The 12,098-nt window shown below is 38.2% G+C and overlaps 1 protein-coding gene across 2 annotated transcripts in view; it reads right to left on the reverse strand.

Moving 5' to 3' along the window:
* Positions 1-12,098, reverse strand: part of MYLK (myosin light chain kinase) — a 190,201-nt gene that overhangs the window by 108,863 nt on the left and 69,240 nt on the right. For both annotated transcript variants that reach the window (XM_079311011.1, XM_079311012.1), the window contains 4 exons: positions 7,430-7,637; positions 5,801-5,849; positions 3,152-3,317; positions 2,358-2,523 (listed from right to left, as the gene is read on the reverse strand). In XM_079311011.1, coding sequence (XP_079167137.1) covers positions 2,358-2,523; positions 3,152-3,317; positions 5,801-5,849; positions 7,430-7,637 — 589 coding nt within the window. The remainder of the gene's footprint in view (positions 1-2,357; positions 2,524-3,151; positions 3,318-5,800; positions 5,850-7,429; positions 7,638-12,098) is intronic.

The raw sequence follows: 12,098 nt of genomic DNA on the forward strand, positions 1-12,098 counted from the left end.
AGCAGCTGTCCTCTGACAAAAACACAGAACCAAGTCAACAGGAGCAAAACCTCCCAAAACCTGAACCCACCTATAAACATTTATCAACCCATTTGCTGTGTAGCAACACTTATCATGATTAACATGAATAACATAAAAGGTAATTCATAGCATTTCTTCCCTTTGCAACACCACCAGAAAATCTGATAACATGGCTGAGCTGTACTGATTTGCCAAGGTGCCTCATCAGTTGCATTGATAAAACTGAGCATTTACTGACCCACAATCAGTCTCCTCATTTGTAATGCTCCATGAACTCTCAAAAACCTTGACAGTGTTTGTTTCTCTTGTGGGCAGCATGAGATAATAAATAGTTATGAGGCGAGAAATGACATTCTAGTCAAATACCAACCACATGTCTCCATTACCCCCTAATTAAAATTTCAGAATGCAATTCATTTTCTCCTGATCAGATCAAAGCTCCATCTATTCTGTTGTAGCTGTCTACAGTAGAAAGACATGTAATAATTAATTTGCAAGATAACAAATTTTTCAAGTCACCAACAAGCACTTTATAAAAATGTTTTCAGAGTCTCTGCCTCAGGGAAAAGACAAAATAATGTGATGGATAATATCCCGATTTCCACTGTGTTTTGCAAGCAAAAATCCACATTTAAATTCTTGCCACATCTAAATTCCATGCCATTCAGAGTGACCACAAGAATCTATTTACAAACAAACAAATGTTGAGGTGAGAGAGGGGAAAAACCCATTAACCTCATTTCAATAATCCTGTCAAACAGTAACAGAAATATAGAAATTAAAACTGAAAAGACTGGATAAATGCAGAAAATGAAGTTTCATAACTACTGGTTGCAGACAAGACAATACCATGCAACCCTGTCTATTAAAAGAATATTGCCTCTTCCCTCTTCACCTTCTACTCTGGGGAAAAATATAGCTAGTGGAGGAAAATATCTATATATGAGATTGCATGTCTTTGAAAGAACATGTAGTACTTCTGAGCCACTTGATTGTCTGCTAACATCTTGCAGAAACTCTGACAACCTGATTTAATTGATAATGAAAGAAGTAGGTATTATATATTGTGGTTAGATAAGTGGAATAATCCAATTAATCAAGAACATTGCAAAAGAATGCCCCTTTTACCGACCTGCACTAAACCAAGGAAGAATGGGCTATTCAGAGATGTGGTCAGCATCTGAAGCAAACATATACTACAACTGACTTTGTGACCCTTGCTCTGCATCATCTCTCAAGGCAGATGTAGCCATTACAGAACAGAAAGCTCACCACTTCAGGGAGAGCAATTAGGGATGGAGTTTTATGTTTAGATAAAAGCCTTATTGAAAGAAACAGGACTTTCTGTACAATCCCTGTTGAACAGGCAAATTGTAGAAGCTTCTTCTACAATGGTTTCATCAGACTGGAACTTACAGATAAAAAGTACAGCTTTAATTTGTAGAAAGGTTAGCTGTGGTTCTGAACTTCCCAAATGTATATCCACTTGCTATTTATATTCTTGATACCTTGCAGAGTGACAGCATTGATGTGAAACTAAAAGTCTTGCAACAAAAAAAATCACTGCTGGGTGCATTTGTAACCTGTTGACTTCATGATGCAGCTGAAGCCAGCAGCTGTGGATTTAATTATTTAATGGAGTCCAGTGACTGCTTACCCACTGACTGATGAACTTCCTCTTCAGTGTGCTTGCTGAAGACTGTATAATTTTGAGGCTGATGCAAAGGGCACCCTAAGAAGCATCAAACTGCAAAATGAGCTGTATATGATAATGCATGTGTGAAATAGAACATTTTACTTATGCAAAGACATTTGTTTCCTTAACAAGCAGTGAAATAGGCAGGGTTGGGAGTTGAGAAGACTGAATTTTAATCTTATTAAGATGGGTTTTTTCCTCTCTCATAATTTAGATTGAAGCTCTTTTACTTTACTTTTCTTGTTCTACAAACACAGATAGAATTTTGCCTCCCATAAGGGAACTGATATAAATGTGCATCTGTGCTAGTACTCAACAAATACAAAATTAATTAGATTGTAATAAGTGCCAGGTTCCATTTGCTGAAAAGAAAATCAACGTTCAAAATATAGAAGTCAAAGTCACAGTAAAAGTGGAAAGGTGTTTTTAAAGAACACTTGGATATACTTTTTTTCCCAGTGAACCAACACAATGTTTCCATCTGGAGCATGTTCCAAGCTATCACAGCATCATTAAATGAACAGAGGGAGAGAGACAGAGAGAGAAGATAATGGGAAGAAGTGAAGAGAACACAACCAGAGACATTTTAACAGAATGTCTGTGTTTCACTTTTCTCTCTCCTGCAAGCCCTTTGCTGTACCTTGAACGGTGAGCTCTGCAGACACAGATGCCTTCCCAGCACTGTTCACCACCGTGCATGTGTAAATTCCTGAATCAGCAAGCTGAACATTTTGGATCTCCAAGAACTGGATGCCTGTTCTCTCATACATGTTGAAACGCTCATTTTGCTGTAACTGAATATCACCCTGCAAATATCACAGGACAGCAAGAGAGAGCAGCTATTGTGAAGAGAAGAGGAGCATGAATTTTTTAGTAAAACATTAGGTCAAAATGCCTTTCTCCTATCCTTTAGCCAAATTCCTCCTACGAATAATGCCCACATGGCATAAACAAAACAATAAATTGTGCCCAAAATTCTGTAATTCATATCTTCAAGAGGCTTCCTTTTCCTTTATTTTGCCACCTACTCATGTCATTTGGTTTCAGCCTTTCCCTGTTTATTATACTCAGATTCCTGGAAAAAATTATTTTCATTGTATGTGGGCTCAAACCAGTTTTATGTTCCTGCTTGTTCAAGGAATCCAAATGCTTTTAAGCAAAAGCTTCCAGTTTGGAGGATAGTTCTTTATCCTTCAATAGCTACACTGGAGTTAGATACATGTCCATAATAAATAAATACATGTCCATACCTAATCAGTGTAATACCTAATTATCACCTGAAAGCTCTCTCCTTACAAACAAAAAAATTAGTTTGGATATCTTGTGTATGCCCAGAGGGGACACTGGGACTTAAGGCTTCAATGTGCATTTCATCTCTTCAATTCACAAAATTTCAAAAGAGAAAGAAAACATAAACTTCTGGGGAAATCATACCTTAAACCAAGTTACTTGAGGCTGAGGTCGTCCTGTTATTTTACATGAGAATTTGCCTGTTTGGCCTTCACGCACAACAACTCTGTTGGGTTTTGTAGCAAACTTGGGTGGACTCTCTCCCCAGATGCTTGGCCTCTGCTCCACAGATGGAACAGAAAGTCTTCCCCTGCAAAGGCAATTGACATTCTGGTTTTACAGAAGAGCTGGAAGCTGTTGTGGTTAGAGCACATGTCAGGAAGCATTTTAGACTTGTGGTCTGCCAACAAGGGTGTACCATTGGTGGCAACCAAGACTGTAGTTGCACGATAATTTTCTTGGCCATGGAAGAAATGGAAATGCTGGTGATGACTGCTCTTGACTCCTCATGCAACTAAACAGTGTTATGCTATGCACCCTCATCTGGCATACACAGAGCAGATCTTGGGGACTATTTCAGTTGTTCATAAGCAGAGCTGGGCAAACCAAAAGACTGGAAACACTGTATGCATTTAGTTTTCTCTATTTTCTATTTTTTTAGTTGCCTCCTAAGAGCTTATTTGTGCATACCTGTTTACTGTTCATAGGTTTTTATAATGTAATTTGTTTCATTCTTGAGTGAAATTGATGCTGTAATTTTTGATTTATGAATCAGCACCTTGGTTTTCTGATATGTCCTAGTAAATATTTTTGGTCTGAGGAAGACTTTTATTTGTAATCTCATTTGTTACCATGTTTTCAAAGCCAACGTGAAGAGGGCACAAAACCAAAGTACATCTATCCAGGTGAATTACTGTTAAGTGTAAATGCCCAGCTCTACTTACATGGCTGGCACAGTTGGGAAATGACATGTAGGATGAAACTAAAGTGGCATCAGTGACTGCAGTCCAAAACTGTAAACCGTTACACAACCATAAAACAGAAAACATCAAGAGCATTATAGCATGAAAAAATCCAAAAAGGTGCAACTTCAGGTGTGTTAATGTCAAAGGGAACACATTCACTCTTTGCTCTGAAGCCTTGGTACAACAAAGACACATTAGCAGATGGCAGATGGTGATTTCTTTTTTTTTCTTAAATATCTAATTTCAAGCACATGCTACCACTTTCAAGGCCTTCTTCTCCAGATGGCCTTTTACCACATGCAAGTAAGATGTGTCAATGCCTCACCATTTCTACCAGGTGTCAGATACTAACAGAGACCGCATTTTCTTAGTCCAAGGTGCTGCCAAGACATGGTGGTTGCCATATGGGCAGCTTGAGGTTTCTAAGCAAGAGATGATACCATAATGAAAGAATTCACATGGAAAAGAGGACCAGAAAAAGTATTGAGAGAAGGCTGATGGTACCATGCTAAAATGAAAATCACTTCAGCATATAATTAAATATCTGATAGCTTTTAATGTCATCTCCCTCATACTACCACTGAAGAACATAAATGTGTACTAAAGAAGTCTTTTAGCAGCCATCTTTAGGTGGTGAGTCTATATTTATATATCTATATACATAATATATTAAAAGAAAATCTACTACTAGCTGGCCTGCAGCTTTATGGCTGGTTCCTAAATATGAACAAATGCAAATGCTTTTTTTTTTTCTTTTCCCTTCTCCTACCATAGAATTATTAATGCTGAATGGGAGAAAAACACAGGAGAATGAAAAGTGAGGACAATCACTCTAACTCTATGCAATGCAATGAATTAGGATAGTGCTCTGTAAAGTCTGAGTATACAAAATCTAACAGCAATCTGAACTGTCCTTTCTTGTTTTGATTATTTATCTTCTGTTTATGTCTGTAGGTCAATACAAAATTTATCAGGTAAAAACCTTCCTGATTACTCAGTTTTACTTAAAATTTTCACTGTTGTAATCTGTTAATTTTAAAATTTAAAAAAAAACCCAGCGTTCAAATCAATGATGAAATTATACCCTCCAGTTTTAATTATCTGTATCTAATCACTAACATAATCTGAACATGTATTTTTGCCCACATCCAGAGTAATTCAGTGCCAGAGATACAAGTCAGAGAAAAATTTGCTTAAATTCAAACTGTTTATAAAGAAATTAATTCAGCTGTTGGAAGAATTAGGCATGAGGCTTTCAAAACAGTGAAATTCACATAATTGTAAATGCTTACTGAAGTGCAGAAAGTACAAGTAGGCTTTTGTGTGCCAGTTTACATCAACCTGTTCTTGGTAAAGTTACTTCAAACCAGAACAATTATTTCTTCTGGACTACAGTTTACCCACTGTGTTACTTGGAAATGTTTAAATTCTATGTGTGAGAATGATGATTTCAGTTGCTTTTATTTCTTATTGATGACTCTTAAAGCAGTATTTGCTTTGGCTTTAAAAAAATACTGTTGGAAATTGTGGAGAAGGATTCTTGAATATCAGAGAGCAGAGAAGAGGTACAAAATTCCAGGAGAGGAGGGTGCAATATTTAGGTACCATCAGGATGTTCTGTTTTCAGACACATTAATCTCTCAGTCAGTATGCTGCAGTAGTAGCTGTGTATCTTCCTAACTGCCCCAACCATTCTGCTTAGCCAGCAGCTCTCACGGTAGCTACTCTGCTTGGGGTAAGGCTTTCAGAAAGAGTAATTTTACTTGTTTTCCTACCAAAATTTATATAAATGTATGTTAAACAATATCCAAGCCAGTAGACTGCTTACCCAGAGGTTTTGGCACTGGATGGCAGGCTGTATTTCATCAAGGAGTTTCCTGTAAGCATAGGACAGAAACACAGGAAGTCTGAAGTTTTGTCAAGCCCATTGGAAATTACAGATAATAAAGGCTATGTAAAATATGCATTTCTGCAGATTAGAAGCATAAAGGAAGAATAAAACACCTGCAGGATAAGGTTATGACATCTGTAGTTCAAAGTTAGGCTCTCCAGTTTCAAAACCAGGCTTTAGCAGAATTGCTGTCTAACCCCAGCATCAGTTGTAAAAATGCTGAAGATTATTAATGAAAAAATATTTTTTTTCAATAAAACACTGTCTAATTTATTAGACACTTCAAATTAAGATAGCAGGAGGTTTTCATGCTGTGAAAACTTCCCTTGTCTGTGTTTTGAGCCCTGTGCCAGCCCGAAGCACCTTCACTGTAGGAGAGGAGCTGGTGGCCGGCGGGAGGGAGATGCGGCGGGAGCCCAGCGCCATGTGCTGCACGCAGAGCCCGGCCCGGGGCACCGCAGCGCCCAGCACACAGCTCTGGGGCGGACAAAAAGCACCTGCCCCACAGCCTGCTACAGCCACATGGCTGTACATGGGACTGCGTGCGCATGGAAAGAATAGATCATGTTCCAGTCACTCATTTTTCAAGCAGCAGGCAGTTCCATGTGGTTATCTTTGTAGAACAGAAAAAAAAAAAATTTGCTTTGCTATCTTGATGGATAAAGGGATTTTAGAACAAAGACCATATAATTCTTAAACTCTGAGTAATTCAGTCATTGGGTACTGCCCCAAAGTTGTTTTGAACTGCAGCAAAAATCAGGTAAAAAAAACTGATACAAAAACGGCTTTTAAAAAATCCTCCACCTCCATGTAAATTGTCATTCTTAAAGTTGCCCCAACTTAGAACAAGGGGAAAGATAAATACATCACATAACTTTAATAACAGAAGTCAGCAGCAATCATGTCAGATCTATGCATATGTCAGTACGTACTCTGAGTTTATTAGAGTTTTTGACTCTGAATAAATCCAAATATTGATAGTTTCAGGACTGGTGCAGATTTTTTCTTCTCTTCAAGATTTCAACACAAAGACCGTTTTGATATTCAACAGATCTCTGATATGACCAAATTGCAAGAGGAGAAGCAGTACAATTGATTTCAATTCTTCCCTGGATTGGTATCACTCTTTAAATTTTAAATTTGGCAGTTTGCAGCTATCTAATATGCAGATGTGCTCTTAAAAATTCCTGGGTTTGATCCTGGCTGTTTCCTGTGAGATGTTAAGCATGCAATTACAACCAGGCATGCAGCTTGGCAGTTTCTGTCCTGAGTGGTGACTTCCATAAAAATTACAAAGTTTAGAACAAAGTCTTTAAAGCTAGGACTTTTATTACCTGCACATCATCACTCACACCTGAACCAGAACTCACACTTTATCTAATTGTAGACATGTAGCTCCCTGCATAATGTCTTAACCTGTGAAATGCAGTAAATGAACCTTACTCTTGCATCAATGAGAAGGCATGTGTGTAGAGTTGTGATTTTAACCAGACTGTCCAGCACACCTTGTTCCTTTACTTAAACTATAACCACCAAAAAAAAAAAAGAGTATAAGAATCTTCTGACCTTCTACTGTCAGTTCCACGGTCACTTGACGAACACCACCATCATTTGCAGCTTCACAGGTGTATTTGCCACCATCACCTTCCTGCACACCTTTGATGACCAAGCTGAACATGCCCCGGATGCTGCGGTCCACGACATAATGGTCTCCCTCTGGGACAGGATGCCCATTCCTGTACCATGTGATCTGTGGCTCAGGGTAGCCTCTGACCTGGAAAGATGAGAGAGAGAGTGGAGAAAGAAGGTAAACTTAACAGATGATGATATCAGGAAGAAATGTTGGACATTTAGCAATGCAGTGGAAAGTTCTTGACACATATTCTTTAATATGTCTGTTAAAGACATTTTCTTTGCAAGCCAAATGGCAGAAGATAATGAAATGAAAAGAACTCCTGGATAAGCCAGCTTAAAATCATAAGACTAGCCAGGCAGAAAAATTTCCCACTAGAATAGTTTCTCTGCAAAAACACAGTGAGAGTACCAATGAAAAATCCTGACACCTTAGTCCCTACTGCTCAGAAACTCAAAAAAAAAAAAAAAGCAGTAATGCTACTACACCTCTGAGTATGCAAGAGTGCAAGGCTGTTGGACCAAATACTTCTAGTATGGTGGGCAAGGTTTGGCTTGTAATGTGAATCTTTACACAGCCATCTAGTTTGCCAATGTGTGAGACATAGTAGCTCCTGACAATATACAAGCAAAAAATGCAGACACATACCCAATTCTGTCTTGATCTTTAAAAGTAGAAGATAAGGAGCTGCAACTGGAGAAAGCATCATTAAGGGTCATTCTCATGTTATGGTGGGAGAGGACTATATACACCTACACATAGTCACACAAGTATACAGCTCAACTTAAAGAGACTTCTGGTCTATCCAAAAGAATTTTCAGCAAAATGAACAAGTCCTGTTCTTATTAAATAACAACCATACTGGTATATCCCTGCCTCCTCTGGCATTTATGACATCTTCAAATTAACAGGCAGATCCTTGGATGGTGTAACTAAGAACTAAGTTATTGATTTGCAATTGAGCTCTTGAAACTCAATCAGGATCTGTGACCATCTTTTGCAAAAAAATGGGAAAAGCAGACATATACCAGTTACTGCCAAATAAAAAACTACTCAGGCAAAGGTTCTTCTGCTTTGTGAGAAATGCCATCCTCTTTGAGGGTCACTTTAGAATGTGTTAGTTGTTAGCACACTTGCCAAGTCATCATAACAAGTCCTGATTGCAGTACTCTCTCCTATCCCCCTCTGATATGTCAGCTCTCCATCTCCTGACTCTTTGATCCTCTGCCTACAAGTCAAGAAGTGACTGAGTGAATCAAGATGAGCTGGAATGAATAATAGTCGTGGCTGTGTTTGCTCACTGAGAAAGAAGCAATGTTGCCTTCTGAACTACATAGCAAAATTTGGCAACTGGGCAGGAAGTCCCTTCAGCCTCCAGGTGGGCAAAATATTGATGATCTGTCTTCAAGTGAAGAAGGCTTGGTTGTGGTTTGGGCAGATTCCTCCCAGCATTCTCCTCCCAGCTTTCAGTTCTCATTCAGCTCTGCTTTCTCTGAGTGCACAGCACTTTGCAAATTACCATATTTAGCCAACCAACCTTACTCAGTCTCTTTTCTTTAAAAAACCTTTCATTTTTAATCCACTCCCACCTCACTCCAGCTGGGTTTCTCATCTGCTGCAGCTTAACCTACAGCTGTCAGAATTTTTTATCTTTCCTTTAAATATTGGGATATCAGTTGAGACAAATTAATTTTTCCAGTGATGTGGTGACCTCTTCTCCCTGGCACTACTTACTCAATATTAAGGACATTAACATTTGCCATGAGCTGAATATGCTGAAGAAACTTTCCACTTCTGGTATAATTTCTCAAATTCTTTTTGAGTCTATCTTTAACTAAGCAAAAGCCATATTCCATGAAGTACAAACTGGGGGATCCTGCATAATGGAGAGCAGATTTCTGTTTAAAAATGCCACAGCATTTTTCTAAAGCTCTTTGTAGTCATGCCTTTTTCCAGTGCTTTCTGATAAACAGGAGCTCCTTCTTATCCCAGACCCCTGACTCTAGTCCAATATATTGATTTAGTGCTTACTCACAGTGCAGGCTCGAAGGAATATCTCTCTTAGCACATATAATTTTTAAAAACAGGGAGCTGTGAAGCAGCAATATCAGATTGTTACAATACCATAACTCCAGGTAGTTGATAATGTGCTCACTGTCACAGAAAGTGACTTGCACCAAATAACTGTTTCTCACAATTAACTTGTCAATGCCCTCATACCAGTCTTTTCATTCTAGATTAAGAAACCAACAGAGAGATTAAGTGATTTGCCCAAAGCCAGAGAGTATATTAGAATATAGTTACTAGTTCTCATTTTTGCTTCACTGGATATTAAGATTTATTTAAAATATTTGAGTAAAAATTGTTCTCACATTGATGTATCAAGTATCTACAGTACAGTAAAATGGAAGAGTAGCACGTCAACTGATGTGAGGACAGAAGCACCTTTCCAGTGGTTGTCTTCACATCACAGCCTCTTTGCTAGCATTAGTCCAGCCACATCTGTTTACAGCTGCTGAGATTCTGGCCTGCAAATAAATGTCATCAATTGCACGTCACCTAATATATTTATTGTTTTTTCCAGTATAATCATTTTTTCTGGTGATTTCATTGAATTGTTCAACCCAGCTTCAAAGCCCCAAGCATTAACTTTCCATTACTTGTAACAGGGAACAATTGGGGTCAAAACAATGGGAAATACCCGTCTTCCTTTCCAATTTTGTTTTACAATATTGTTAAGTCCCTCTTGGACCACTCAAGGCCATTTTTAGCTGACCCTTCAAGCTCTGGTAGGCCATTATGTATGTATTTCCAGTAACACATGGCTGAGGCTACATTAAGTATTTCTCCATTTCTTCTCTGTGTCTTTATTTTATACTTGCTTTGTTTGTATTATTGTGTTCATCCACATCTCTACCCTGAGGAAATGCCACACCAATTCCTACAAACACAGACAATCAGCATTCCATTTCCTCTCAAAAGGTTGAGTCATTCCCTTCCCAAATAATGATTTTTTTTCTTTAATTTTTTGTCAAAAATGAAATAATGGGAAAGCAGAAGTTTGCAGAATTATTCTGTTGCAAGGATTTATTTCAGGTTTGGGTTTGGAATGTGTTTCAAACTGAGCCAACCCTCTCTGAAATACATGGTCTTGCCATAAAAGTGTCAGGGATCCTTAAACAAATCACTGGTTACCAGATTTTGATCCTCATGGATCAATTCCAGAACTGTAGCAGGTTTTATATTCCTCCAAACCTTTCCAGAGCTCACTCAAAACATCTGCCTTGAATAAATCCACAGCAAAGAGAAATTCATCTGCTTATTTAATGCCCAGCAGCAGCATGCTATAACCCTTATTTACAACTTGGCCTGTGTGAGTATTGCCAGTCCCAGTGAGGCTGCAGCTTCTCTTTACCTGCTCTACAATAATAATGAGTGGAAAATTGACAGCAAGCAGCAAATAACCATTGTATTAGCACAAACACAAGTTTTGAGTTTTTGTCTGGACCCTTCAAGTGCTTAGAGCCTTCCTGGAAAAGTCTGGTAAGGCAAAACAGTGCATCAACAGCAAGGGGAAAGAGCTGAGAGAATCTGTGGTGTGTGAAATGCCCAGAGTTCAGGTTGTTCTGCATCTGGGTGTGAGAGAACTCTATTGAAAAGGGATGGTGCTAGGTTCCCAAAGAAAAGAAAAAAGAAATACAACAAATCCATGAAAGCTGTACTCTAAAGGACAGTATTATTAGAAAATGTGTCCCTACAACCTATTCCCCAGTGTCACAAACTGAAAGGCAGTCAGTGACCACCAAATACATTCAGCAATCCATTTTCTTGTTCAAAAGAACAAGGAAATGTTTTCCAAATCTTAGTCTCTATCTATGCCTCATAAAAGCTGCTTATATACCAATTTGAAAAAACATAGGTTTACCTACTTAAACACAGTTGCAGTAGCAGTTTTAGGCAATGGGATGCACCCTTTTGGCTTATGCTTTTAACTTCAAATTTATTTCCTGCATAATAATAACTGCTGCTGCTTCAGTGAGGTCAACAATGAACACAAACCCATAGCACTCCAAAAAAACAGCCATAAGTTACAATAAACCAAAGTGTAACTGTGAAACATTGATGGGTGTGTATTGTTATACTGAATATTGTTCAGTTTGGCAATAATGCCTAAAAACTATTAGAAATGATGGCAAAAATTACAGGACATATTCCAACACTACACCCATTGTACTGGCTGAGGTGTTCAGTGCTTGATGTTAAGGACTAGATAAATGTCCCATTTTGTTTAAGGTCACAGAAGCAATGAGATCAGGAAGACCACTATCAAAAGGATTTATTGGCTTGCAAAATCTCCCTGGATTACATTATATACAGACAGGCACATCAAAAGTCATACTAAGACTGGAAATGTTACAACAGTTAAGAAGTTGCTATTCAAAATAACTCACCTCACAGAGATGATTTCATATACTGAAATATTAATTCACTAATGACTAAAATCCCTTTCAAGAGACAATCCTTCTCCCATAAAATCAGAATTTTAAAACATCCAGACTCTGTCAGCACACAGCATTCAGTTGTGCTGCTATTTCTGTAGAC

This window comes from Erithacus rubecula (assembly GCF_903797595.1).
Source record: "Erithacus rubecula genome assembly, chromosome: 8".
Lineage (NCBI taxonomy): Eukaryota > Metazoa > Chordata > Aves > Passeriformes > Muscicapidae > Erithacus > Erithacus rubecula.